The 26,317-nt window shown below is 36.6% G+C and overlaps 8 protein-coding genes, 1 long non-coding RNA gene and 1 pseudogene across 18 annotated transcripts; 6 read left to right on the top strand and 4 right to left on the bottom strand.

Moving 5' to 3' along the window:
* Positions 1–208: 208 nt before the first annotated feature.
* On the top strand, positions 209–2,754 carry NPR4 (NPR1-like protein 4; the record flags this gene model as incomplete). Of its 2 annotated transcripts, NM_118086.3 has the most annotated exons (4): positions 209–1,295; positions 1,387–2,125; positions 2,207–2,413; positions 2,495–2,754. In NM_118086.3, the coding sequence occupies exons 1-4, from the start codon at positions 777–779 to the stop codon at positions 2,752–2,754; spliced, it is 1,725 nt and encodes a 574-aa protein (NP_193701.2). In that variant the 5' UTR covers positions 209–776. The 2 variants fall into 2 exon arrangements, with proteins under 2 accessions (NP_193701.2, NP_001328027.1); NM_001341366.1 differs by having other exon boundaries at positions 228–1,295; positions 2,207–2,754.
* Positions 2,755–3,021: 267 nt separating this feature from the next.
* AT4G19650 (Mitochondrial transcription termination factor family protein) lies at positions 3,022–7,346 on the bottom strand (the record flags this gene model as incomplete). 2 transcript variants are annotated; one of them, NM_118085.4, is made up of 4 exons in its annotated part: positions 3,306–5,313; positions 5,415–5,479; positions 5,523–5,638; positions 7,260–7,346. In NM_118085.4, the coding sequence occupies 4 exons, from the start codon at positions 7,344–7,346 to the stop codon at positions 3,854–3,856; spliced, it is 1,728 nt and encodes a 575-aa protein (NP_193700.2). In that variant the 3' UTR covers positions 3,306–3,853. The 2 variants fall into 2 exon arrangements, with proteins under 2 accessions (NP_001328981.1, NP_193700.2); NM_001341365.1 differs by lacking the exon at positions 7,260–7,346 and adding an exon at positions 5,729–5,827 and having other exon boundaries at positions 3,022–5,638.
* AT4G19645 (TRAM, LAG1 and CLN8 (TLC) lipid-sensing domain containing protein) lies at positions 6,189–9,262 on the top strand. 5 transcript variants are annotated; one of them, NM_001341363.1, is made up of 8 exons: positions 6,189–6,207; positions 7,625–7,835; positions 7,923–8,011; positions 8,081–8,222; positions 8,319–8,393; positions 8,461–8,658; positions 8,744–8,803; positions 8,951–9,262. In NM_001341363.1, exons 2-8 carry the CDS (start codon positions 7,722–7,724, stop codon positions 9,077–9,079), a joined length of 807 nt encoding a protein of 268 aa, NP_001327980.1. In that variant the 5' UTR covers positions 6,189–6,207; positions 7,625–7,721; the 3' UTR covers positions 9,080–9,262. The 5 variants fall into 5 exon arrangements, with proteins under 5 accessions (NP_001327980.1, NP_001327979.1, NP_849545.1 ...); NM_001341362.1 differs by lacking the exon at positions 6,189–6,207 and adding an exon at positions 6,999–7,028; NM_179214.2 differs by lacking the exon at positions 6,189–6,207 and adding an exon at positions 7,058–7,533.
* A 9-nt stretch (positions 9,263–9,271) lies between these two features.
* ARA7 (Ras-related small GTP-binding family protein) lies at positions 9,272–11,824 on the top strand. Of its 3 annotated transcripts, none has more exons than NM_118084.5 (7): positions 9,272–9,609; positions 9,954–10,031; positions 10,115–10,282; positions 10,369–10,417; positions 10,542–10,615; positions 11,293–11,386; positions 11,479–11,822. In NM_118084.5, the coding sequence occupies exons 1-7, from the start codon at positions 9,571–9,573 to the stop codon at positions 11,577–11,579; spliced, it is 603 nt and encodes a 200-aa protein (NP_193699.1). In that variant the 5' UTR covers positions 9,272–9,570; the 3' UTR covers positions 11,580–11,822. The 3 variants fall into 3 exon arrangements, with proteins under 3 accessions (NP_193699.1, NP_001327977.1, NP_001327978.1); NM_001341361.1 differs by having other exon boundaries at positions 10,542–11,210; NM_001341360.1 differs by having other exon boundaries at positions 9,349–9,609; positions 11,141–11,386; positions 11,479–11,824.
* Positions 11,825–12,308: 484 nt separating this feature from the next.
* AT4G06905 lies at positions 12,309–12,543 on the bottom strand. Its single transcript, NR_142056.1, has one exon. It is a non-coding gene; the product is annotated as an other RNA (long non-coding RNA).
* Positions 12,544–13,022: 479 nt separating this feature from the next.
* Positions 13,023–13,503, top strand: AT4G19633 (annotated as a pseudogene). Its single transcript has 2 exons — positions 13,023–13,228; positions 13,314–13,503.
* Positions 13,504–14,336: 833 nt separating this feature from the next.
* Positions 14,337–15,097, top strand: AT4G19630 (winged-helix DNA-binding transcription factor family protein). Its single transcript, NM_118083.5, has 2 exons — positions 14,337–14,615; positions 14,709–15,097. Exons 1-2 carry the CDS (start codon positions 14,406–14,408, stop codon positions 14,892–14,894), a joined length of 396 nt encoding a protein of 131 aa, NP_193698.2. The 5' UTR covers positions 14,337–14,405; the 3' UTR covers positions 14,895–15,097.
* Positions 15,098–16,175: 1,078 nt separating this feature from the next.
* AT4G19620 (uncharacterized protein) lies at positions 16,176–16,587 on the top strand (the record flags this gene model as incomplete). The annotated part of the gene is made up of 2 exons (NM_118082.1): positions 16,176–16,340; positions 16,411–16,587. 2 exons carry the CDS (start codon positions 16,176–16,178, stop codon positions 16,585–16,587), a joined length of 342 nt encoding a protein of 113 aa, NP_193697.1.
* Positions 16,588–17,246: 659 nt separating this feature from the next.
* AT4G19610 (nucleotide/nucleic acid binding protein) lies at positions 17,247–21,818 on the bottom strand. The gene is made up of 15 exons (NM_118081.4): positions 21,537–21,818; positions 21,345–21,452; positions 21,118–21,232; positions 20,344–21,035; positions 20,111–20,242; positions 19,886–19,975; positions 19,670–19,787; positions 19,255–19,578; positions 19,103–19,167; positions 18,785–18,938; positions 18,368–18,472; positions 18,185–18,286; positions 17,924–18,097; positions 17,611–17,745; positions 17,247–17,531 (listed from the first exon to the last, which is right to left on the bottom strand). Coding segments are annotated over exons 1-15 (2,451 nt in total). The 5' UTR covers positions 21,539–21,818; the 3' UTR covers positions 17,247–17,396.
* Positions 21,819–22,090: 272 nt separating this feature from the next.
* CYCT1;4 (Cyclin family protein) lies at positions 22,091–26,255 on the bottom strand. The gene is made up of 8 exons (NM_118080.3): positions 26,154–26,255; positions 25,564–25,651; positions 25,175–25,421; positions 24,639–24,720; positions 24,114–24,248; positions 23,702–23,877; positions 23,462–23,613; positions 22,091–23,341 (listed from the first exon to the last, which is right to left on the bottom strand). The coding sequence occupies exons 3-8, from the start codon at positions 25,399–25,401 to the stop codon at positions 22,488–22,490; spliced, it is 1,626 nt and encodes a 541-aa protein (NP_193695.2). The 5' UTR covers positions 25,402–25,421; positions 25,564–25,651; positions 26,154–26,255; the 3' UTR covers positions 22,091–22,487.
* Positions 26,256–26,317: the final 62 nt, after the last annotated feature.

The following is a 26,317-nucleotide window of genomic DNA, read 5'->3' as shown; positions in this document are numbered from 1 at the left end:
AATAAAATACAGAACCCATTAAAAAGGGTCCACTTATCATCAATCTACTCTTGCATTATCTTGAGTTTTTGTGTAGACATAACATAACCCATTTTATAAGTTATGACCTTATTAGAAAGGGTCCACTTATCATCAATCTACTTAGCATTTTGTGTATATTTCTCAAAGCTGACGTTATTTAAGACGTCATAGACCCACTTCACCACAACTCAAGTCGTCTTCAATTGCTGACGACATTGCTTACGGTTTTTGAATCGTCGTCACAAAATTTAGGAGATTGGATTAGGAATTGGCTCTTTCTTTACTATTCTCCAAAGACTTTACTATTTGGTCAGTCTTCTTATTTCTCACCTTTAGCTTTTAGATAAACCTCTGATTTTTTTCTCCCATCTGTTCTGAGATTGTCTTCTTCTTCTTGAAATCTTTTTCATTTGTGCAATGATTTTGAAGACTACCCATCTATTCAGTTCTTTCTCTTATGATTTAAGTTTCATTTAGTTTTTTTTTCTCATCCGCCATTTTCGTTGACTTTTTGAAGCATTTCTCGAATTGACTTTGTTCTTCACATTGATTCATTAGAATGTTCTTTCATAAAGTTTGGATCTTTTCTTCAGGGCTTGATTAATTTCATATCTATGATCTTCTCTGTATTGTTTTTGATCCAATCACTTCTCAAAATTTGATCCTTGTCATTGGATTTAGATTTAGGGTTTTTGTATCCTTGGGGATTTGAAGATCAAAAACAGAGTCTTTGAGTGATACTTCTGGGGAACAAAATGGCTGCAACTGCAATAGAGCCATCTTCATCTATAAGTTTCACATCTTCTCACTTATCAAACCCTTCTCCTGTTGTTACTACTTATCACTCAGCTGCTAATCTTGAAGAGCTCAGCTCTAACTTGGAGCAGCTTCTCACTAATCCAGATTGCGATTACACTGACGCAGAGATCATCATTGAAGAAGAAGCTAACCCTGTGAGTGTTCATAGATGTGTTTTAGCTGCTAGGAGCAAGTTTTTTCTTGATCTGTTTAAGAAAGATAAAGATAGTAGTGAGAAGAAACCTAAGTATCAAATGAAAGATTTATTACCATATGGAAATGTGGGACGTGAGGCATTTCTGCATTTCTTGAGCTATATCTACACTGGGAGGTTAAAGCCTTTTCCTATCGAGGTTTCAACTTGTGTTGATTCAGTTTGTGCTCATGATTCTTGTAAACCGGCCATTGATTTTGCTGTTGAGTTGATGTATGCTTCATTTGTGTTCCAAATCCCGGATCTTGTTTCGTCATTTCAGGTTTGAGATAAAGTTTCTTTGTGATTTTGCTGGTAAATAATCTGTTCTTGATTGGTCAAGGCTGTAATGTTGTGTGTTGTTGTGTCTGCAGCGGAAGCTTCGTAACTATGTTGAGAAGTCACTAGTAGAGAATGTTCTTCCTATCCTCTTAGTTGCGTTTCATTGTGATTTGACACAGCTTCTTGATCAATGCATTGAGAGAGTGGCGAGATCAGACTTAGACAGATTCTGTATCGAAAAGGAGCTTCCTTTAGAAGTATTGGAAAAAATCAAACAGCTTCGAGTTAAGTCGGTGAACATACCCGAGGTGGAGGATAAATCGATAGAGAGAACAGGGAAAGTACTCAAGGCATTGGATTCAGATGATGTAGAACTCGTGAAGCTTCTTTTGACTGAGTCAGATATAACTCTAGACCAAGCCAATGGTCTACATTATGCAGTGGCATACAGTGATCCGAAAGTTGTGACACAGGTTCTTGATCTAGATATGGCTGATGTTAATTTCAGAAATTCCAGGGGGTATACGGTTCTTCATATTGCTGCTATGCGTAGAGAGCCAACAATTATCATACCACTTATTCAAAAAGGAGCTAATGCTTCAGATTTCACGTTTGATGGACGCAGTGCGGTAAATATATGTAGGAGACTCACTAGGCCGAAAGATTATCATACCAAAACCTCAAGGAAAGAACCTAGTAAATACCGCTTATGCATCGATATCTTGGAAAGGGAAATTAGAAGGAATCCATTGGTTAGTGGGGATACACCCACTTGTTCCCATTCGATGCCCGAGGATCTCCAAATGAGGTTGTTATACTTAGAAAAGCGAGGTATTGACCTAGTCGATATATATATTTCTCATAGCTTAAGGTTGATGTCTCTTTATTGAATTCTTGTATGTGTCATTGCAGTGGGACTTGCTCAGTTGTTCTTCCCAGCAGAAGCCAATGTGGCTATGGACGTTGCTAATGTTGAAGGGACAAGCGAGTGCACAGGTCTTCTAACTCCACCTCCATCAAATGATACAACTGAAAACTTGGGTAAAGTCGATTTAAATGAAACGCCTTATGTGCAAACGAAAAGAATGCTTACACGTATGAAAGCCCTCATGAAAACAGGTAAAAGCTTAAGGAAATGTACTTTCAAGTTTTATTCTCTGACCACAAGATTGACTGATTCGAAACCGTTCAACAACGCAGTTGAGACAGGTCGGAGATACTTCCCATCTTGTTATGAGGTTCTGGATAAGTACATGGATCAGTATATGGACGAAGAAATCCCTGATATGTCGTATCCCGAGAAAGGCACTGTGAAAGAGAGAAGACAGAAGAGGATGAGATATAACGAGCTGAAGAACGACGTTAAAAAAGCATATAGCAAAGACAAAGTCGCGCGGTCTTGTCTTTCTTCTTCATCACCAGCTTCTTCTCTTAGAGAAGCCTTAGAGAATCCAACATGATCTTGTCCCAGATAAGTAATGCTACTAGAGATAGTTCCTTGGAAGAAATTAGCTATTTTATAGGTTTTGGTTTAGAAAACAGTGGAGATCCCATTTTGGTATTCAGGTTTATTACATGGTTTAGGTTTGATTTTGTATTAAAGGAGATGGATTTTTGAAATGTATAAAGCAAAACCTTTCCTTTTTGCTTTGCTTCTTTCTTTAGTCAGAAAATTGTAATATATGGAAGTGAAATCGAAGCAACGATTGAGCAGAACGAGAAGCACAAGAAAAATGTTAAGCTAGTTAAAAGATTTTCAAGCTTCTTGCAAGAGAATTACTAAACAGGCACTTTCTCAGGGGAAAGATCCTCGTGTTGAATTAATCTCAATACCAAAATCTAAGCCTGCTTCTGATAGCAAAACAGGAACTAGAGAATAGAGATAGTTCCTTTGAAAAGATTGAAGATCCCATTTTGGCTTTAGGTTCAATTTGTATTACAAGGGATTTTGATTTTTAAAATGTGTAAAGGAAAAATATGATGCTCTGAATCCAAATCATTTAGAACATATTGCTTGCTTATTTGGTCAGAAAATTCTACTACTTGGATTTATGTCTTCAATTGTTACAAAAATATTTGCTTTCCTTTAGACCTGAACTGAAGCAGTCAATTACATAACACAAGCTAACTATTACTAAAGAGTATATGAATCACATGAGAGATCTTTCAGTAACCTGTAACAGACTCTGGACAAATCATCAGTACTGTCTCCTTCGAATGTTATGCGTGTCCATCTGTTTGTTTACAGGACAGATGTTGCAGGACAGATGTTGTAGGACGGCTAAGGAGGAATATTCCAACAAACAATTTGCAGATCTTCTCAGTACTATCTAAAGAATATTTCCAATGAATTCACGCAACATTTTAGATCTGCATCAAATCTGTAACTCAGCACATACTTCATTTGCTCTTTCACAAGCATCGGCTAACACTAATGGATCTCTCTGTTCCGGAATTCTCCAAACTCTTCCTTTTGATTCATTAGGTGGCATTGATATCAAAAACCCTTCACTGTCTCAGTTGTACTAAATTCAAGAAATAGTGCCAATAACCTTAACTTCAGGTAGATGATTGGTTTATACTTTCCCAAATGGCTGGACCTTCAGGGTGGACATTGACAAAATACTTCACAAACCGGGCATCACCGCAAGTGAGAATAGTGCTTGGTGACAGCATTGGCTTTGCTGCATCTCTTTCCCTCAACCATAAATACATTGAGAATCTGTGATGTATCCTCTGCATATCATAACACAGATATGCCGGGAACCTTACCAATGATTCAATTGGATAGCCAAGAAGTTCGGTTAAGGAATGTATCTTTTTCTCTATGACATCTTTAGACAGGTTAAGTATCATCGGAGCATGCCTGATGATCTCAGTAACCACATTATAGTTTAAACCGGCTTTCACAAGGCAATCAAATCTCTCCTGTAGCTGATCTCCCCTCCCTCGAAACTGTTTTAGAGCCTTCACCATCTCATCCGAGTTTTCTACATACCCTAGCCTCAACAAAAACTCTGTCTTCTCTAAGTATTTCCTCGAGTCTTCCGAAAGAGGTTTGCTTTTTCTCTTCTTCGTTGTAGAAACAAAACAAAACAATCTCAAAGGCTCTTTCTTTAAGATCTTACATAGCTCGTCTTGTTTAACATTCAAACTAAGACAAGCAGTTCTAGGTGCTGGCAGAGAGCATGAACCAATAAGCTCCATATGACTCAGCAAAATCTTCGTGATAAACTGCGTTTCCATTCTAATAGCAATCAAGAAATCCAACGTCTTCTGAATATTTTTCACGCATTTGTCTGACAACATCTCTGGATTGTCTATAAATAGCCTATAAATCTCATTCACTTGAAGCCCCGCTTTAAACAACCTACCAAACAGAACATAGAATTTCTTTCCGGAGCCTTCGATTACCAAAGCTGGATACGTTTTCAAAAGACTACTCAACTTCTCCTCTTTACATCCCACTTTATCAAGAAACTCTATTGTCTCCAGAATTCTGCGCCAGCTATATGTTTTCCGGTCAGACAAGTACCGCCCAAGCCAATCACATCCTACTTGTAACCCTTTCAACTTATCAACTACAGAAGAAAACTCAGCATCAATCCCACCAACCAGTAGCAAAGGGCAACTAGTAACTAACTTAATAACTGTAGCCTTACTAAGACCCAAATTCTCATAACCCCTTAGCTTCATCGCCAACATCCCAGATTCATATCTAAAAATCTCTCTCGCTTCTTTATACATACGGCCAATCTTACCACGCGGGATCCCATAGTTGCAAAGAGCATGAAAGTTCTCAAACATGATACCATCATCACTCAAAAACATTAGCTTCCGTGGAAGAAACGTTTCAAACTCATAAGGACACAAACCCAAACTCTCGAAAAACGGTTCAAACTCGTTTATCGGATTGTACCTAAGGAACTTAGTCAATCCCTTGGATACATCTTTCTGATTATCATCAATCTTAGACAACAAAGTCGACATAAAACAAGGAGAATTCTTACTTATATGCTCTGCATCAGTAAAAGTAAAGCTTCTAGTATAATGCAAGTAATCAAAAAGAGCTTCTTGAGCTTGATTCCTACTAGCCCTTGATACCGGATTAACGAAAAACCTAGTTGGTAAGTGAGACGAGTGTTGTTGTAACTTAGATTTATCCTGACGAACACAGCTTTCAATCTGAAAACTCCGAAATGGAACTGAAACACGAGAAAGGTCGAACCTTTGAACTGGGTTTTGACGAGGAATAGATGAGAAAGTTATACAGTAGTTGAGATTTGAAATCATATTCAACAGTTTATGAACTCTTCTCTGATTTCTGGATAATAACATCGCAACCTAACAACAAAGAGAAACAGGTGAAAGTCACAATCAAATAGAGAGCTATGAAGAATTCTCAATGCTTACTCTTTCAAGTAAGAAATTTACCTGAAATTAGGGCTTATTAAGCATTTGAATCAACCATTTTCCCAAGATTCTTAGGGTTCATAGCCAAATCTCAGTTACTTTGCTTAAACCTTGTTCTGGCTTCAAATTAAGGTGGAAATTTCAGAGAAGCCCCTAAACGTTTATAATATATCCGAAACGACCATAATCTTATTTTTCTATACTTCAATATGTGCCTAAGAGTTTCCGAAATATCATAAAGGTACCAATTAGTGCATCATCAACACTTGGCCTTAAAAGACTTGACGTGAGATATTATTATTCCTCTTTTGATACCGAATTAATAGACTTGTCAAGTTTAGACTTGTCAAAAGTGATAAACATATCACACGAAATCGTGTTATTATCACGAGCGTTACAAATTCTTCAAGTATATCACTATAAAACGACTTCAAAACCCAACCAAGTGGTGATTTCTTTGAGCTGACTATATGTATGCAAGATAAAGGCAGCAAGAAACGGTGAGTTTTCTTCACGAGCATAAATGGTTTGTTCGTCTTTCTGATTTTTGATTTTATAGATATGTAACTTTTTTATTAGGTCAATTTCAAGTGGTCCATGGTAGATTCAATTCATGTTAGGTCATCATCTTCAAGCTAAAACGCCTACCAAACATATAATAACAAGTATTCTTTTAATCACTAGTTTTAGTTTCAAAATATTTCTGACTATCTTAAGTGCATTTAGATTTTAGTTCAACATGATGGAAAAAGATAACTTGACTCTTGTTTAACTTGCATATGTTTTGTTTGACTATTTGTTATGTTTGAGAGGAATGATTTTTCTTTGTAAAACAGCTTTATATAAAACTTGTGGCTTACTCGGATGAATTTTATATTTGTTTTGATTATTTTTCAAATGTTGTTTTTTTCAAAACCTTTTGACAGTAAATTACAATATAAATTATTTTCAAAGATCTTAATATGTCTTATTTAAGTGAATTTTTAATTATAATTATAAGTAAATTATTAAATATAGATTATAACAATGAAGTTAAATCTTATTCACTATATCTTTAAATATTTTTTTCTCTTATTTTTTTAATATTTTATTCACTATTTGTAACAAAATTATAAAAGCCAAAATTACCAAATTTCTGCAAGAAAAAACAAAAAACAAATCCTTGGCTCCTCCTAAAATCCACCTACCTTACCCTTTTATATATAAGATACAACCAAAAACAAGATGATTTGGTGCTTTCAATATAAAAGATATAATATTTCATAATTAACATATTCTCCCTTAGGTTTTCCTGCACACTCGATTTAAATCGTCTAACAAGGTCAGAATCCATAATTTATACAACCATTTTCTGCTTCCTTTGTTTCCTCCCTAATTACATGTTATTAACTATTAAGCATATCCTTAAAACAAAACCCAAACTGAATTATCTTTGTCAATAGTTGTCTTCTCTCTCGATTATTCTTAAGATAACTACTTTGGTAGTTTTGTTTTTTTAATTACTACTGCACCCTCTTGCGCTTCAAGTTACTTGGTAAAAAACTCTCTTAACTTTGGATAATTTCTCGAAGTCTCTGAAGAAAGAACCCTTTTTTTCTTCTCTCATAATCGTCTCTGTAACGTCCTTCTCCTTCTTCATCTTCTTTGCGTTTCTTCTGCAGCCTTTTGCGGTTCACGTGTTGATTGCTTCTGTCTCTACTTTTTGTCCGTTTTAAAGTTTAAACTTATTGTTACAAAATTGGATTTTCTCTGATCAAACGATAAAAACAGAGTCTTTTAGTATCTTCTTCTTGGGTATAACGAAGATTTTTGTGGTTTCTTCTGATGTAATTCACAAAACCATTTGTATAATCCTTGAAAAGACTTTTTGTTCAGAAATGAAGTTTCTTACTTTGCTCTTTCTTTTCTATATTTCAGTAATGATGATGATAAAGCTTGAGAGAAGTGATTAGTCTGTAGAAGAAGAAGAGTTAAAACCATTCACCAAAGAAGAAATTGAGAACTAGAGACAGTCATGGAGATCAAATCTTACCAAAATCAAGCAGAGTATTTTGTTGAACACTATTTATTAGCAGATCCATTTCTTCCATATACTTCTGTTCTTGTTGGAATCTGTCTTTGCAAATTGGTAAGTTTTGCTTCTCTTCACTTACAATTGCAGAAACTTCACTTTTTTCTGCATTCTGTTTTTAAACAGTGTAGCTTATGTTCTTAGGTATATGATCTTACGGAGTTATTCAGCTCAATTCATGTCAAATCATACTCAGCTCTCACAAAAATAAAGAGAATTGAATGGAACAACAGGTATGTATAGGTTCCTTGTTTCAGCCTTTATATGTTATGCTCTAGTCTCTTATCACTTTGGCTTGACAGGGGAATTTCTACAGTCCATGCGATCTTTATCTCATTCATGGCATTATACTTTGCGTTCTTCTCTGATTTGTTTTCTGACCAAAGAAGCCTTGAAACCCTTACGGTGTTTCGTAACTCGCCTCTGTCTACCTTTGGTTTAGGAGTAAGTTTTGATCTTTCTTCATTTTATCTCACAAGTCCTACTCATGAGCATTGATCAACTTATATGGTACTTTGTTGTGATGTGTTTTTTGCATAGGTATCAGTTGGTTACTTTCTTGCGGATCTTGGAATGATCTTTTGGTTATACCCTTCTTTAGGAGGATCAGAATATGTAAGTTAGACACATGAAAGCTTATGTGGTCTTCAATTACTTGACAATCTTGTGTTTTTTGTTTCAGATATTACATCACTGCTTATCTGGAACAGCAGTAGCGTATTCTTTGTTCTCTGGAGAGGCTCAGCTTTACACATACATGGTTTTAATCTCTGAAGTGACTACACCAGAGATCAATCTTAGATGGTACCTTGACATTGCTGGTTTGAAACGATCTAAAGCTTATCTTGTTAATGGAGTTGCTATATTCTTTGCTTGGTTGGTGAGTTTCTTAAAACCTTTGTTTTTCGTTGTAAATGTCTGAAAACTTGATCTCCTTTTTTATAGCAATGATGTTTTGTTTGCAGACAGCAAGAATTCTTCTGTTCATCTACATGTTTTACCATGTCTACACACATTATGATCAGGTAATCAAGATTTCGGTTTGATTATCTCTAAACCAAACGGTCTAGCCTTTAGGAAAAATAGGAATTACTCTGTTTTTTTTTTTTTTTTGCTGTTGTATTGGTTAGGTTTAGAGATAATGAATTGATGATCAATGGATTTTTCGGCAGGTGATAGAGATGCATACATTCGGTTATCTACTGGTATTTGTTGTACCGATTTCATTGAGTGTCATGAACTTGATCTGGTTTGGTAAGATAGTGAAGGGATTGAAGAAAACTCTTGAGAAAAGACAGTGAAGAAAGAGTTGTGTTTTTTTTTTTATGTAAATATAAAACTCTTATGAAGAATCTTACAAGTTTATAAGCAACAAAGATATGGTTTGTTTCTAACTTTTAGCTTATACACTAATTATGTTCAAAATCTCATTCCCATTATTCCCACAACAGTCCCTATGCATGCTGAATACTTAAATCCATGTACGAAATCAATAGAGGACTTAACCCAAAAAGACTTGGGCCTAAATCTACATTGGGCCAACGATTATATTCGTAGTTTTTTCGTGTCATATTAACTTGCCGTGTAATATTTGTTTACTTGTATTTTTTGTTAGTTCTAGAAAGAAAGCAACATTAATTGAGGAGGAGGAGATTGGTTGTTGTTGACGACGCGTTTCCGCTCACTAATTTTTTTTAACCTTTTTGTGTCTCCGTCGTCTTTTGATCTTCAATCTCAGTTTTGAGCTGAAGATTATCGTATCGACCTGCGATTCTCTTCAGATCGATAATCCATGGCTGCAGCTGGAAACAAGAGCATTAACGCCAAATTGGTCAGTCTTATTAGCTCGATTCTTTTGAGTTCCCTTGTGGTTGGTTTGTCTCTCTCCGATGATCGTAAAATTGATTGAATTTGCAGACCCGTTTTGTTAGATTTTCAGTTTTCTGGATTTGATTCTGTTTCTAATTTGGAGAATTTTGATACGTGATGTTGAATTGGAGAGCTTTGATCAGATTTTGTTGTTAGGGTTTATGTTCGATTTTGATTTAGGTTTTTCCATAATAGGGTTTTAGGGATTTATCTGAACACGGTGCTTGCAAACAGTGTTGATTTGGTTTCTGTTTTTTTTTTTTGCTTATTTTGATTTGTTTCTGTGTACTTGGTTAAGTCTTTCAGGTGTTGCTTGGAGATGTTGGTGCTGGAAAATCAAGTCTTGTGTTACGGTTTGTCAAAGATCAGTTTGTTGAATTCCAGGTTAATGGCTCTTCTATTGATGTTTATGTTGTTGTTCACATTCTGTGTGTGCTTCTTGACTTTGATATATGTTTATGTTATAGGAATCAACCATTGGTGCTGCTTTTTTCTCACAAACGTTAGCTGTGAACGATGCCACTGTGAAGTTTGAGATTTGGGATACAGCGGGTCAGGAACGGTACCATAGTTTGGCTCCAATGTACTACAGAGGTGCTGCTGCTGCAATCATTGTTTTTGATGTTACGAATCAGGTACATAATAAATTAAGTAGATGCAAATGCAATTTAGTGGCATTCTATTAAATTAAGTTTGTTTGATTTTCTTGCTATCTTCTTAGGCTTCGTTTGAGAGGGCAAAGAAATGGGTTCAGGAACTGCAGGCACAAGGTATTGTATAGCTGAGTTCTGGATTTGATAGTTCTTTGTTAGTTTATGACTTCCAGTTGCAGGCACCGTCAAGCTTTAGTTTCTGTCTGTGGGTTTTACTGAATAAATGTATTTGTGTGAATAGGTAACCCTAATATGGTCATGGCCCTTGCTGGAAACAAATCTGATTTATTAGATGCAAGGAAGGTGACAGCAGAGGTAAGCAAGTCCTTCTCTGTCCTGACTGATTTTTCTCATTATGAGGTTAGGATTTTACTGTCAAATATAAAGTTGAGCTATGTGTGTGTAATAGCTGATCATCATGTTGAACGTGTTAAGCTGTATTTTGAAATTTCACATGTCACGTTTGACAGGAGTCAGAACATTAGGTGATATCTCTTTGTTGTAAAATTACAATCTACCTTATTGACATTAACCTGACAAACCAAGCCACCTAAACCGACCCCACACACTTAACAAATCATAAATTAGGCTTGTTGTATAGACAGTTAATGTTTCATTAAGAAGTATAGTGCAGTTTTCTCTAACCAGCTTTGGAGAATGATATATATGTTTTCATATGACCTTTCTTATCCCGCAATCCCGCAAGTCCATATTTTACTGTCTTATGCCAAAAGCCTAGATTTTAGATAAGTAGCATTTCTCAAGACTGATCCTTTTGAAGTATCTGTTAGAATCATTTACGTTGTGCATTAAAGTTCAGTTGTGACTTGCAAAGGACAGAAAAACACAGTTCTGTTGTGTGTCAGAGATATGCATCTCTAATGAAGTAGACATTATATACATAGACAATGTGCGCACCCTTTAACTTTGCTTCTGAATCTCACTGATTCACGTATTTCCTGATGATATCTCACACTCTTGATCCTTTGCAGGATGCACAAACATATGCTCAGGAAAACGGTCTTTTCTTCATGGAAACTTCAGCAAAAACCGCTACTAATGTCAAAGAGATATTCTATGAAATCGGTGAGCTTTCCTTACACTTTGATAACCAGTTCACACAATTTTTGTCTCTCGTATATTAAACCCTATCATACTTATTCTTTTGGCTGGTACAGCAAGAAGGCTACCGCGAGTACAGCCAACAGAAAACCCAACAGGAATGGTTCTGCCAGACAGGGCCATGGATAGGGCAGTGAGCTCATCTTGTTGTGCTTAGTTATATTGTGTAATGGCACACACTTCTCTTAAAAAGAGATCTTTTGGTCACTTTAAAGTTATGGACTTCTGTGTTTGCGTCTCTTTGCTTTGTTTTACGTATTTGAGATTTGATCTCCACTATTTTGTAAATAAATCTAATACTCAACTAAGTAACTAAGTGCGTGAGGGGGCTATGGATCCATTTGTCATAACGCAAATATTTTCAAGTTATAGAAACTCTAAAATAAACTCAAACATGCCTACAAAAGCAAAGCTTTATCACTCACTCTTGACATTCTCGAAGAGGATTTTTGTGAAGTGTCAAAGTCCTCTAAGATTATTGAAATGTTTGTAAATTTCTATAAACTTTGAATGAACCAACTACCAAGTAACATGATTTTTTGAGTTTTGAGAAAGAAAAGGTTAATATTGGGAATAATTTCCCATATTTCCAGAGGTTGAAAAACAAACATAGAAAACCAATTATATAAAAAAAAAATTAACGAAAATACTTTGAGGTAACGACGAAGCTTTAGGAAAAATAGTATTCGATCTTCATTAGGTTTAGGGTTGAGAGAGCGTTATTAGTTGCAATTGCAAATTAAAGAAAAAGTTTTTTCAACTAAAAGACATGAATACTAATATACTATCATAGCAAAATATATCATAATAATTGTCAGAGCATTATTTGTTGTCAGGTACAGTTTTGAATCCTTTTATGTTGAATTATTTGGTAGGACTTCAGAAGAATTAAGAAGAGGTCTGGGGAAATGGAATTCGGAAATGAAGATTTTGTGAGAGGCCAACCTGAGCGTTTGAAGACGATGATGTACAAAGCTTGGAGGAAGAGTAGGGCGAAACAGAGAGCAAACGAAGCAGTCAAGGAAATGCAAAGTTTACAGATTTGATTAGAATAAACTTTTCTTAAGTTGCTTTCTTGTATCAATTCTCTTTAGTGGCTTTGCTTGGGAAGCAAGTAACTTCTATACTACGTTAGTTATAATGACCTCAAGTTCTTGAGATAGTCATGTTACACTCCTAATGGTTTTTGTTATCTTGTTGTGATAAACTGTTTATGCATCAACCAGTGTCGACGAATTGGATTTGATTTATATTAGAATGTGTAAAAGTTATCATCCTCTCTCTCTATATAGTCTTCGAATTCTTTGTATAGCCTCCAATAGAATGGAACTGCTTCCGCAGATTTCAGGATCTTTGACCTGGTGTATGACATTGATAAGTTTTCTTCTACAACTTGAGCTCATCGCTACGAGCTCATCCATGAAGACACATATTCATTGTAGGGTCTTTCTTGACGTAGTCAGTCATATTAAAATTATAAATAGAGTTTTAGGGTTGGTTATTCTCAGAACTTTGGGGTTCTGAGAGCGTCAGATCTGGGATCCGTGTCTCTCAAGTATCACCATCTTCTGTTCTAGGTTTCAAGTGTTGTTCTTAAGGCATGGCTCAAAATTTTCCAAATGGATTGGGTTCATTCTACATCGGAATGTATAAACTAGTGGAAGATCCTTCATCGGATCCAGTAATCCCGTGAGCAAAAGCAACAATGGTTTCGTCATGTGTAATGAGGAAGAGCGAATCCGCAGTATACTTAATAGATTCCATTGCGGAAAACGCTCAGAGTTTCTCCCCGAGCTCAAGTATTATGTAAGTTTTTTTTGTTCAAATCCTCCGAGTTTTGGAATTATCTCTCTTTTGCAATGATTTTGAATCTTGCTGCTATGTATTATAGGGCTTTACAAGAGTTAAGAAGAAGGAGTTTGGGAAATGGAACTTAGAAAGAAGATTTTGTGAGAGGCCAACCTGAGCGTTTAATGGGCATGATGCTCAAAGCTTGTAGGAACCACAGGGCCAAATTCAAAGCTAAAGAAGCAGCAAAGGAATTGCAAGTTGCAACGTTTTACAAATTTGATTTGTTATGAACTTGTTGTTTGGAACTTGCCACTTACTATAGATTTAATTGAAAAGCTTCATATTCTTGGACTTGTTATATATGAATGATCATCAAGATCTTATTGCACTAACAATCAAAAATCTTATGATTGCCAATAACTTAGTTGCCGGTGAAGATTCTACTTTGTTGTGCGAGATCTACCTGATCAAGACTTTCCCCAAGATTTTTTTTTTTTTTTGGTGAAGTGGGGAGACTTTCCCCAAGATTTGTCATAACAGAAATATTTTCAACTCTTAGTATTTGGACTTTCCTCTTTTACTCGTCTAGTATTTTCTTGACTGATGCTGTTATCGATTCCCAGTTACATGAGTGTGTGTGATCGTCCCTTGTTGCTACTATATATATAACCTAAAACGTTTTTGAGCATTTTTGCGTTACAAACCTTGAGGCAAGTGATCTTCCTGAGGAGGTAAGAGTAGCATTCCAAAGTCATATGATATAGCTAGAAGGAGGACAGGAAATGTAAGGAGGGATCACCAATCAATCTATAACGGACATTGTCTAGTACTAGTAGTAGGATATGCACAAATTTCACAGTCAAATCATAGCCTTTGAAATTTTATATATAAATTATGATCGAAATCAAAATGAACTAAAAGAAAAGAGAAATAACACCATAACTAGAATTACACAAAAGAAAAGGTTTTGGTGTTTTTGTTTTTAATTTTCACAACTAAACAACATGTCTCTTGCTCGCCAATTTTCACATCTTCAATGTAAGCCCAGGCCCCAAAAGGTCCTTTTTCACAAGAAACTAGGTCCTTTCAGAGTTTGGGGTTCCTTGATATATTTCTTTCGTGTTAGGGATCTGGGACTGGTGTATCTCTCTCACCATCTTCTGTTCTAGGTTGCAAGTGTTATTCTTAAGAGATGGGTCAAAATTTCCCAAATGGATTGGGTACATTCTACATCGGAATTTATAAACTTGTGGAAGATCCTTCGTCGGATCCAATAATCTCGTGGAGCAAAAGCAACAATGGTTTCGTCATGTGTAATGAGGAAGCGCGAATCCGCAGTAAGATACTCTTGAGATTCAATTGCGGCAAACTCTCAGAGTTTCTCTCCGAGCTCAAGTATTACGTAAGTTTTCTATATATCCTCCGAATCGAGTTTTGGAATCATGTCACTCTGTCGTCGTGCGAGTTATGATTCTGTGTTATATTTTGGTGGTAGGGCTTTACAAGAGTTAAGAAGACGGACTCTGGGAAAATGGAATTTAGAAATGAAGATTTCGTTAGAGGCCAACCTGAGCGTTTAAGGGACATGATGCTCAAAGCTTGTAGGAAGCACAGAGCCAAATTCAAAGCCAAAGAAGCTGCCAAAGAAGCAGCCAAAGAATTACAACGTTTACAGATTTGATCAGAATCATCATCCTCCTACTTACTACTACTACTACTAGTGCTCCTCTTTCATGGGTTAATTAAAGTTGCTTTCTTTCTTGTATTATAACAACAACACTTTAGTTAGTGGCGATGAAATTTGGGGTTTTTCAGAAACAATGTATTTGTGACCTCTAGTGTCTATCTGTTTATTCATCAACCTTGCCACTTACTAAAGATTTCACTGAATGCTTTCATATTCTTGGACTTGTTATGAATGTTCCATCAAGATCGTATTGCACTAACAATTAAAAATCTTATGATTGCTAATAACTTAGTTGCTGCAAAATGCTCCCGGTGAAGATTCTACTTGGCTTATGAGGATGAAGACTTTCCCCAAGATTTATATGTTCACCACTTGTTTGCTTAGGTAATTAGCTACTTTCCCTATGAAAATGTTGTTCTACCTCTCTGAGCCAAATAATGCCAAAGGATTCATGTTTTATAGTTTCAAAACTTTGGCATAAATTGTATGTCTTTTGTTTAACCATCTGAGTTTTGATGTCTGATGATTGTAAAGTTGCTAAAGTTTATTGAACCTAGTAGCCAGTAGGAGATAAACTAACAAAATATCGTGAATTCACACAACTAATATCGCATGTTTCACTCACCATTCGATTCATTTTTAAGGCGGCATTGTGAAGTCTTCATCAAATGAGTTTAAGAACTGAAATTTTTTCTAAAAATGATTGAATAAAGTCTAAAATCTCATATTTTATTCTAAAATCAAGAGAATTTTGTAAAACCGATCCCTGGTCGGTTCAACCGGTTCACCGAGTCACGAGTTAATGGTGAGTTTTTGTGGATTTTTATGGTTTTGAACTTGTCGGGTTTTAGCACTAAACCCAAACCGAAAAAGTATTCGAGTCACGGTTCAAGGTCGGACCGGGCGGTCCGGGTCGGGCGTGAAAACACAAGTAAAATTTTCATGAACAAAAAATACAAACCGATGGGGCTCCGAGAAGATCCGACCGACTTTGCCCCACCCGCCAAGAAATCCTTCTAAAAATACTATAGAGATTTGTCGTCTTATTTACTAGCGATCATTGTCGAATATTCTAAAGTCTTTTTTTTTGTGTGTGGAAGATATGTTGGTTATAGAATAAATGAAACAAAAGGGAACAAGCAAAGTTTTATGGAAGCCCAAAAACAAGTAAAAAGGCCCATATCACATGAAAAGAATAGAGCAATTGGTTATAGTAGTGTACAGTGTATATATATATAAAATTAGGGTTGGAGAGTTCCAAACTCAAAATGCAGTATGTCGAGCTCTGATGATTCAGATTTTCCTGACATTTCTGCTGAAAGTGTAACATCTCCTCCTCCTCTCCCTGATGTAGAAACATTGAAGGACACTTTGACAGAAGAAACTGAAGCTTTTGCCAAGAAACTAATTCGAGATGTGAAACCATTTATCAAAAGAACTGTAAGTAGTACATTTGACTAAGAAAGAGTTCATTTTGTATATGTGTGTGTGTTTGTTTAGGTTTTTGTAGACTACCACTAGAGATGAAGTGAGGGCTATGATCAGATGCCTCAGCAAATGCATCTTGGCGTTAAACTCAAGTCTGATGGAAGAGGGCCTAGCCGTTGATGATACAGTGGTTCAACCTAAAGCCGACGACTCCGAGCAGAGCATAGAGACAATGCGAAAAAACTTCTTAAGTTTTTGAAGAATCATGCCCTTGAGGACTATCTAAGTGCTTTGCACCCTCTTCCTACCACCGAAGCTAGTGAGGCATTTCGTACTCTCACCATCATCAGATCTGAGGTGAGTTCTTGTGATAGGCTTATTGACCGTGTCATGTATGAAGCTTATGATTGCATAACAACAACAGATGAAGAAGAAGACGATGATGAATGAGATATACAGCTGTATCTCATTTTATGGTTGTGTAAACGATTTATGTTTATGGCTGTGTTAACTTAGATCTATGTCTGTTTGAAACCTATGTGTGTTTTTATGTTTGTGTTAACATAATTATGTTTGTTTAAAACCTAAATGGTGTGTTCTCCTAGATTTAAGGACATGCAAATGTTATTTTATCTCCCCGGTTTTAGCCTATTTTTTGTCTTTATTATTATAATCAAATCATGGGATATGTGTGTTCTTTCTTTTGACCAAAAAAAAAAATGTGTGGTGTCTTTTATCATGCATCGTGGGAAAGAGGGGATATCAACTCTGTAGCGAGAGGACCACTAAAACAAACTATAGTAATTGTAAAGTATGATCTTGTTGGATTACATTTGAATTGATTACTTTTGCTTGTATTGGAAAGTTATTAAGTAGTATAATTATATATTTTCTTGTGTAAAAAATAAAGGGACAAAATTAATAGCAATGAAAAGTTTTTTATAAACTGTTGAACGAAATATCTGTACTGTATATAACAGTAGATAACAAAATTTCAACCATGGAGAATCACAGTAAGCGACTTATAACACCATGGGTCAGTCAATACAAACTATAGCTATTATTCTCTCAAACTTCATTTTTGCCTTCAACAGCTTTCGAGCTTTTCCTTTTCCTTGCATTATCGTTTTCTTCGTCAAACTTAGCAGCAGAACGCTTCCTGATCGCTTCCATGCTATTGTCATCGTTAGCCCACTCGAGCACCTGAAATGGACAGTCAAAGAGAATGGATAAATAAAGGATATCTGGCTTGGGAGAGACAAGCGCACAACATAAGACTTACCAAATGGCGTCCGTAGAAATGGGTGCTGGCTAATGCTTTTTTAGCGTTTAAGGCTTCTTGCTTTGTCACAAATTCAACAAAAGCATAACCAGCATATTGCCCGATATTCTTCTTTGGAAGCCTCATACTCTTGATCTGCATAAACAACAGGAATGTTGTCAGATGTTTCATACCCATGTAGTTTCTCTAACAAAAAGAATTTTTACACACATAAGACCAGTATACGAGAATAACAGTATGTGTTCATGGTTTGTAACATAGAACTAATAAGCTGTGCCCATAACATCACTCTATCCTAAAGATAAGTGCATACCTGTCCAAATGGACTGAATAGCTGTCTTAGTTCTCTCTTGGTTGCCTCAAAAGCTATATTTTTCACATGTAACTTTGTACAAGGTTTGTCCTTGTTTGAATCTTTTCCAACCTTGTCACTCCGCTTGTTTTCACAGAATCTCAAGATCAAAGCATGCCCATCCAGAACAGTCCCCTGCCAAAGAAGAAAGTGCCACTCTACTCCATCAAGTCCAATCAACTTTAAAATATACATATGCAAAGAGACTTAACTATTATATACCTGTAGATCTCTGTAGACACTGGTGGCTGTCTCTACAGAGTCGAATTCTACAAAACCATAACCGCTTGAAAGATACTTCTCATTCTTTTTATGCTTTATTATCTGTTTAGAATGGAAAATAATAGATTATTAAAACAGACTCTCACAGTTAAGACCATATGTCAGTAATGAACAACAACTTACCGTGACACTGAGAATCTTTCCCTGCTTCACCAGTTTAGTGAAATGCTTCTTCAAACCCTCATCAGTTGTCTTGAAGCTCAGATTCTTAACATTAAGGACATTTGACTGAAATATAACGCATTATTTAAAGGATATGTTACGAACATACCAATTCAAAGATACATATGCAACTTTCTTTGTCTACAAAATGGATCAGAAAAAAAAAAAAATCTATATACATAAATTTAATGAACAGAAATTATATAGATAGTACTAAACCCGCATATAGCCCCACGAGGTAAGACTAATATCCAATTTAGTTTCCTAAGCTAATCAAGATTTTCTCAACTACCTTTCAGTTCTGATAGCTAGTATCCACTCAAACAGAAAAAAAACATATGATTTCAAAACGTTCACAGCTACCATAACTGGACATACCTCAGTTACATCTGGATCGATTTCAACCTGCTGCTCCAAGTTGACTCTTCTCACGCCATTTTCTTCAATGTCACTTCTCTCTTCATTGGTGTCAGGAAGATTTTTTGGCTCAAGAATATTTCCAGGAGCCCACTCCAGATACAAGGGAGCATCTCTGTGATAATAGGAAAATGTGATGAAGTAGTTTAGTTTTAACTAGCATGGTCATTTATCTCCAAGAAGCACTTTAGGGAAAGACAAACGGATTTTAGACATTAATACAGAAGTTGTTCTTCCCCTCCTGATTTAGTAAACATTAAAGTTAATTTTAAAGCTTACTTGTAACGCTTGTATGCCATTCCCTTAAGAGCTGCGCGTGCCTCAGCCGGCTCCAGAAACACAGCCTGCAGGTCATGTAATTAAGGGCAGGTTAGAGAGCAATTAACTATTCGTCCAATATACTGACGTAGGACACATGGAAAGAAAAGTACCAAGGCCATCGTCTTCGTCGGAGGGAGGATAATTTTGTCTAGACTTCCAAATTTTCCAAACATTTGAGCCAGTTCCTTTTCAGTGGAAGCAAATGGCAAATTCTTTACTAAGAGGATATGTTTGCTTCGGTTTTTCTCATCACCATTCCTTGTAGCAAATTTTTCCAAAGAAGTAACATTTACTCCAGCTTTCGCAAGGGCTTCTTTGGTCTCCGCAATCACTTTTGTTTCTCCCAAAGCAAGGCGTACAGCAGGATCTTCAGCTTCACGGTCAAGTAACTCACTCTTGCTTACACCATACACCCTGACTATGTTTTCTAGAATCTACAACACAAAAAGGAAAAGAAAAAAAACATGAAGCAAGCTATATTTAAAAAACACTAAAGGATGCATTCTTTAAACAGGAAAAACGTACAGTATCGGGTCGCATGAATAAACTATTCCAAGCCTTTGTATCTCCACCAGCTTCAGATGCCTTTCTTTGTTCCTCTCTCTTCTGCTTGAATGTTTTTGGCAGGTTAGAAGTGTCATTCCTGTTGAAAAAGGCCATGTTAAACAACTAACAGAAAAGCTAGTCCAAAAAAAATTTACAAGTTGGAAGACCAAAACTTAGAAAGGGTAGGCCACTGACACTTGTTTATCAGATGTTTCACGGTGCTTAGCTGGCAAAATATGCAACAACCGGCCCTGAAAACTTGAGTTATCTAATTCCTCCATTGCCCTGCATCACCATCAAATGTTTTAAAACCTGAACTAACAGCTAGAGCTCAACACAAGGCTACTTCTTGAAAAGCATGCACTTAGACCTCAAGGGGTTACCAGCAGTAATAAAACTACTTTTTGACATAAATAATACCTTGCCGCACATTCCGGAATCAGGTAAAGGATGTAGGCAATTCCCCTGGACCTTTTTGTCTCCTTGTCAAGAACAAGATGGACTTCTGATATCTTACCGAATGTGCTAAAATGTTCCATAAGCTCTTCTTCTCTATTGCATGAGATTATTGACAACAATCAGAGATGTATAAGATGAATAACAGAAAGATAAACAGAAAACAAGTGTATGAGATGAACAAGAAGATCTAGTACGTTGCAGTGTAAGGCAGGTTACGGACGAAAAGGCGACCAGTGTCAAGAACATCATCACTGACAGCTTTCGATTCTTGAGCCACCTTGCCATCACCTTCTACTTCCATGGCATCGCCATCATCATCTTTACCAACTCCGCCAGCTTCAACATCGCCATCAATAGGAAAATAACGAATATCAGCATCCTGACCATCTGTCTCAGCTTTACCATCATCATCACCAGCTTCATCTTCACTACTATCCTCAGATTCATTATCACTCTCCGAATCAGACAGATTTTTCTTAATCCTACTCTTGAAGTATTCCATATCAGAAACATCATCACTGGCAGCAACAACTTTGCTCTTTTTAGTCTTTTCAGTATCAGATGATTTTTTAGCTTTCTTAGGCTCAACACCATTGGAAACTATTTGCTCATCTGCTTTCTTCACCAAGACCTTCTCTTTACCGGTTTCTTCAGGAGCAGGAGGAATCGACATGTCATTAGACCAGATTTTCGACTTACTCCTCTGATGAACCTCAAGAAATTCTTGAAATTCAGGATCATCAACCTCTGCTTTCCTCTTTTTACCTCCTTTAGCATTACCATCTTTTAAGCCTTCACTAGAAGATTTTTTAGCTTCCTCTTCTTTCTTATGTGAAAGACGACTCCACGGACGAGGAGCATTCTCATCTCCAACTTTGTGAGCAATCTATAAGCCAAATGAAAGTCTAAATCAGAGTTCCTAACTAGTAAAGAAGTTAAAACAGAGTGTCAAAGTTTTAAGTACAAACCTCAACAATGATAAGAGAAGTACCAAGATAAGTATTGTTGAAGTACTTAATAGCTTGTTGAGCTTCTTGAGCACTACGGAATCCAATAAAACCAAATTGTCTACTCTTACCATCACTGCAAAAAGCACACCAAAAAAAACAGAGTGTGATTCAGATTAAAACAATCAATAAAAGTACAAAATTTAGTTGCGAGAACAATGGAGTTTGATAGAGTAGTAGAAGTATACTTGGAACGCATCAATTTGGCGTCAGTGATTTCTCCTTTCTGTGAAAAGTGATCTCGAAGTTGATCCTCTTTCACATGTTTTGGCAAATTCTTAACACAAATCCTCGACCTGCAATTATACAAAGGTCGAAAAAAGAAGAAGATGACTTACTAAGATTGAATTCGCTAAAACCCTAAAGAAACAAATACTTACATTCTTTGGCTTTGCAAGAGCTCGTTCTGGGAAAGCTGTATACTTAGAAAGGGAATCCGAAATTATGGTTAATAAGAGAAGAAAAGGATGAGTTTTTGTTGTATTGAAATGTTTGTAATGACTGTAGAGTGTCGGAACGATAGCCTAACGATTGAATAATCTGCCGCCGACGACAAGAGAGAGCAAGGAGAAGAAGAAGAAGAAGAAGAGAAGACGAGAGGGTTTTTAGGTCTTTTGTTGTTCCTTCTTTAGGTTGGCTTTTTTTGTGTTTTTGTGTTTGATAATGAATAAACCGAACCAAATCCAAAATTTTGAGCAACTTAACCGACTAAATCACACTGGACTAAACCCGAAAATTCAAACCGAGCGAATTAATTCAGACCTGTATTTATTTTTAAACCTGAAAATTTTGAAAACGAATTGAAAAAATGAAAACCCCTACAGCTCTTTTTCATGAGTCTTTTTTGCTCTTTAATTTGACAACTATTCCGCCTGATTTTGTGGTTAACCGGATTGGTCACCAAGCTAACCGATACATACGAAAAGCAGTATAATGACAATGGGAACAAGGTTACGAGTGGACTTAACATAAAACAAACCTTACAAAAACAACTACACATTGACAAATCAATTGACCACTCTGTTTCATATTGTTATTATCAAAACATCCTTCGGCAATGAATGACAAAACACTAATATTGTCTTGGCTCTAAATAAATTCGTCAAAATTCTTTTTTATTCCCCCGATATACAAAAGGGAATGCTAACAAAGATCAAAATTATAGAGACCCTAAATCCTATGGGATGGATGGAAACCTGATTTAGTTTCTCAACTGTTGAATACAAGTGCCAAGGAAAATGAAAAGATAACCAACATTGTAAATACAGTGGACTCATTTCGCATCATGGTTGGGAAATGTCTCTAATAGACCATGAGAAGGTTTTGATCATCTACCTCTCTTGGGAGTGTCTTCTTGGCTCTCTGTCACCATAACTATGACTACTTCCTCCTGGGTTTGTCTTCTGACCTTCTTCCACATTCTCACTGTTGTCGTGTCGTCTCTTTCCTTCTCCTAACTGTTTTTCACAAGGACTTTCCATTTTTCTCTTCCGGCTAGGCATTGTTGAAGAAACATCATCTATCATTTCACCTTCCTCGGTATTGACCACCAAGTTGTTTCCATCAAGAATCTCGCCATGTTCTGTACCCATGGAGCTTTTGTTTTGTATATCTTTGTCATCCTCAACAGCTAATTCCACGTCTTCCAGTTCTCTTTCTATCAAATCATCCTCATCCACCAAATCCTTCTTTCTCGTCTTTTCACCTTGGACCTTCTTCGCCTCTAGTTTGGCCTTCACCTTATCTCTAAACATTTTTATGTCTTTTGGGGATTGGCTGACCGTGACATCAGCTGTACCAACAATTCTAGATTTATCATCTTCTGGAAAATGTGCACCTGCTTTCTCTATTTTATCCTCCCCAGGTGCCTCAACTCCCGATCTAGACTTATGGGCTGGATGACTTTCAGTATGCATGCTATCTTTCGTTTCTGTATCTCTTTCCCCCTTCTGCTCGGTGATGACACTACCTGCCTCACCACTCCCATTATCATTGCTCCGGTTTTGTGTAGCTTTTGTCGAGCCCCCGAGATTATCAGAATTTGAATGTTCATGAGTTAGACGTGCTGATGGCCTAGACCCAACATGATGAGCTGATCCTCCACCTACACTACTTTCGACTTCGCTTACTTGAGATGCAGGAACACGGTTTTGCTCATAGAGCTCAAGCATTTGGTTGCTAACATCTGCAGTATACATAAGGGAGTAGCTCTTAGCATCAGATGCAAAATAAGGCATACAAGTCAAACAGAAAAAGTGGAAACAGTTTCATAAAATTAATTCAAAGATAAAGATAGTTCTCTCACCCTCTAGTTGTCGAGGTGTGACATCAAATTCTTGCCACCAGACCTTCTCTCCATCTGATGGTAATTTCACTTTAAGGAACTTCGCAGCAAGAAAAATTGCTCCCGCCGCAATGTGGTGAGGCTTAAATTGCAGGCAGAGTGACGTCCGCAGACTGCAAGCATCTTTTCATTGTATGAAGAAGAAAATACAAGACAGATAGATCTATCTGAAGCTTTCAAGGAAACAGACTTTTAACGTACCCATCGTTAACAAAATTCCATGCAACTTGGGCCAGAGCATTCTGTGCGACCTTAAATTTCTTTATCGCTTCTACAAGAGGCTTATAAGGATGATAAACATTGAAGTCAAATCCCAGCGTAGAAAGTACAATCTTTTCTCCATTTAGTATAAGCTCTTTTTGTTGCTCATATACTTCCTGCAAAAGTGAAATACGTTCAGTACAAAGAAGAGAAATAATAGAGACGGTGACCAGCACAGATGAGAGATCCAACGACAAGGACAATGATCATAGGAGGATTGTTCACAAACAAGTGCAATCCTGGGTTTAGTAGAAAACTTATGTCATAGTAAAATAGAATATGCGAGAAACAGTGCAAATTCGCTTATTACTAAACAGGAAACCGGATTAGAGAAAGTTTAGAATATTCAGACCTTTTGCTTGATTTTCTGTGCAGTAGTAGGATCCTTCTTGTGTATTATCTCATAGGAGACAACAATAACATCTTTTAACGGCCTAGGAGTTTCTTCCACTTTTCCCGCAAGGAACATGCAGACTGTAGCAATCGTCTGGGTGAGGAGGGAGGACAACATGGAAAAAGGACTCAGTAATAATCTTAATACTGTTCTGCGCTAGTTTCTAGAAGGATAAATATGGACAAAGAACTAGATGCATTAACCAAATAGACTAAGAGAACGCTTAATATTCATGGCAGGAATATTCGCGAGAAGTCAGTGTATATTCATCTAATGCATCAGCCGATTTGCTCTCTCTATATATATACAAAGGAAACTGGCAGAGACATGGAGACAATGAATATAAGCGGACGCAAGGAAAAGGAGCCATTTAATGCTTCAAATACATGCAAACAAAGATAGCAGCAGACTGGCTCGAACAACAAACAGTAGGCCCATGTATATAAGTATTCACAACGCCATGTGCAAAGAATATATACTCACCCTTCTGTCATTCCTAGCATGTGACTGGCGAATGAAGAATCGATGACAGAAGATAATTGCGGTAGCTATTGTAACCTGAGGACTGTATTAGAAAAATATATTAGCCGCGTTCATTGAGAGAGCCAAAAGTGAAAGCTATCAGTGCAAATGAAACCATGTCAATATGAAGATAAATTCAGAGTATTGTGTTCATCACTATATACTAAATTTCAGAAAGCCATTAAAGGACTATTGGGCCATACAACACAAGATGAACCCACAAGTTTCACCTTTTTGTTGCCAATAAGGCAATAACTCTGACTAGCTTATTCATGCTCTAATGACCTCTACGATATCAAGTTCTATAAATTTCAAAATTCGATCCTACAGAACCTAATGTAAGGGGATCAAGAATTCACTATAATACTATAAGCAAAATAGAGGCAATTATCATGGTAGGAGAAACTAGCATGTCCTAGACCAAGCTCGCAAGAAGTAATCAAATGGAAAATGCAATGTATAAAGCTGAAATATATAGGTCAGAAATTTATACTTACACTTTTAATCTCATGCCTAAATCCTGCAAAAATGTACAGTATGACTTGCGGAGGTATGTTTCCTTCTTTAAGTCAATACTATCCAACCTTGAAGGTGAATTTTCTTCAATTTCTTTTCTTCCAAAATACCAGCGGGCAACCTCGTCCTGCTTTTCATTGGAATTCCTGGAGTAAGATGAAACACCACTCTCACCGAATGAACAATCCCCAGCTAATACTCCAGCCATTGCTATCTTTCAAACACAGTCTAGCAAAAACAGAACCAATGAATGTAAGTTCATAAGAGGGATCAGCTTGGTTATTGAACTGATACTGTGAGCTAAAAAGGGTACAAATCTAAGAGATGTAGAAAAAAACTACTTTGCTTATCTATGAGCTGAGATTTATACCTGGTCACGTTGAGTTCCCAGCAAGAGGATAGTAATCTCTAGCGTCAAAACTTTAAAGTTGAGTAACAAATGTAAGCTCTTTAGGAATCTGAAAGCACAGGAATCATCAACAAGGTCAATGACGAAGAATTGAAATTCGGACTGAAAAAATTACTAATTGATGGAAAATCAAAACAATGGCATCAAAACAAACACCACATAGTCTAAATGAGAGTAAAAGGGGCCAAAATATGCAACATAAAGACATGAATCATGAAAACAAAAACATAATTGCTCCTTTCCCACGAAAATACTGTGAATAGAGAATCATGTAAACGAGTTGACCCTCCTTGTTCATAACTAAGCTCACGCATCCAGAAAAAAACAATAAAATCGAAAAATTTGATTGCCAAAGAGTTAAATTAGAGATAATCGAGTAATTCTCCATGGAAATTTAAACTCTTTTCACAGAAAAATCCGTCACAAACGAAGGAAAAAACGTACAATAGATCTGAGAGATGCAAAAGTTCGTGAAACTACCAAACCCGAGAAAACAAACGGAAAATAATACACCTAATCGGAAACATATAACAAAAACGATGATTACGCACCGGATTATGGCTTCTTCGATGGAGAATTGAAACTAAACGCGTGGAACAGCTGCGTTCGTCGAACCCTAACCCTAGGAGAAGAAACGCGAGAAAGGAAAGAACAAAAAAAAAAAAAAAGGGAGGAAGCAAGAAAAGAAAAAAAAAAAAGGGGGATTTTTAACGAA

Source organism: Arabidopsis thaliana, chromosome 4 (genome assembly GCF_000001735.4).
Source record: "Arabidopsis thaliana chromosome 4, partial sequence".
NCBI lineage: Eukaryota > Viridiplantae > Streptophyta > Magnoliopsida > Brassicales > Brassicaceae > Arabidopsis > Arabidopsis thaliana.
This window is presented reverse-complemented; position numbering and strand designations above follow the sequence as displayed.

Excerpts from the sequence above, each read along its gene's own strand:
- AT4G19645 (NM_001341363.1), top strand. The coding sequence starts at position 7,722 with ATGGAGATCAAATCTTACCAAAATCAAGCAGAGTATTTTGTTGAACAC. Across the intron at positions 7,836-7,922 it reads GAATCTGTCTTTGCAAATTG|GTATATGATCTTACGGAGTT; the intron begins GTAAGTTTTGCT and ends TTATGTTCTTAG. Across the intron at positions 8,012-8,080 it reads AGAATTGAATGGAACAACAG|GGGAATTTCTACAGTCCATG; the intron begins GTATGTATAGGT and ends TTGGCTTGACAG.
- ARA7 (NM_118084.5), top strand. The coding sequence starts at position 9,571 with ATGGCTGCAGCTGGAAACAAGAGCATTAACGCCAAATTG. Across the intron at positions 10,032-10,114 it reads ATCAGTTTGTTGAATTCCAG|GAATCAACCATTGGTGCTGC; the intron begins GTTAATGGCTCT and ends TTTATGTTATAG. Across the intron at positions 10,283-10,368 it reads TTTTTGATGTTACGAATCAG|GCTTCGTTTGAGAGGGCAAA; the intron begins GTACATAATAAA and ends CTATCTTCTTAG.
- AT4G19630 (NM_118083.5), top strand. The coding sequence starts at position 14,406 with ATGGGTCAAAATTTCCCAAATGGATTGGGTACATTCTACATCGGAATT. Across the intron at positions 14,616-14,708 it reads TCTCCGAGCTCAAGTATTAC|GGCTTTACAAGAGTTAAGAA; the intron begins GTAAGTTTTCTA and ends TTTTGGTGGTAG.
- AT4G19610 (NM_118081.4), bottom strand. Across the intron at positions 21,233-21,344 it reads GCCAAATTGATGCGTTCCAA|TGATGGTAAGAGTAGACAAT; the intron begins GTATACTTCTAC and ends TGCTTTTTGCAG. Across the intron at positions 19,579-19,669 it reads TATTCATGCGACCCGATACT|ATTCTAGAAAACATAGTCAG; the intron begins GTACGTTTTTCC and ends TTTGTGTTGTAG.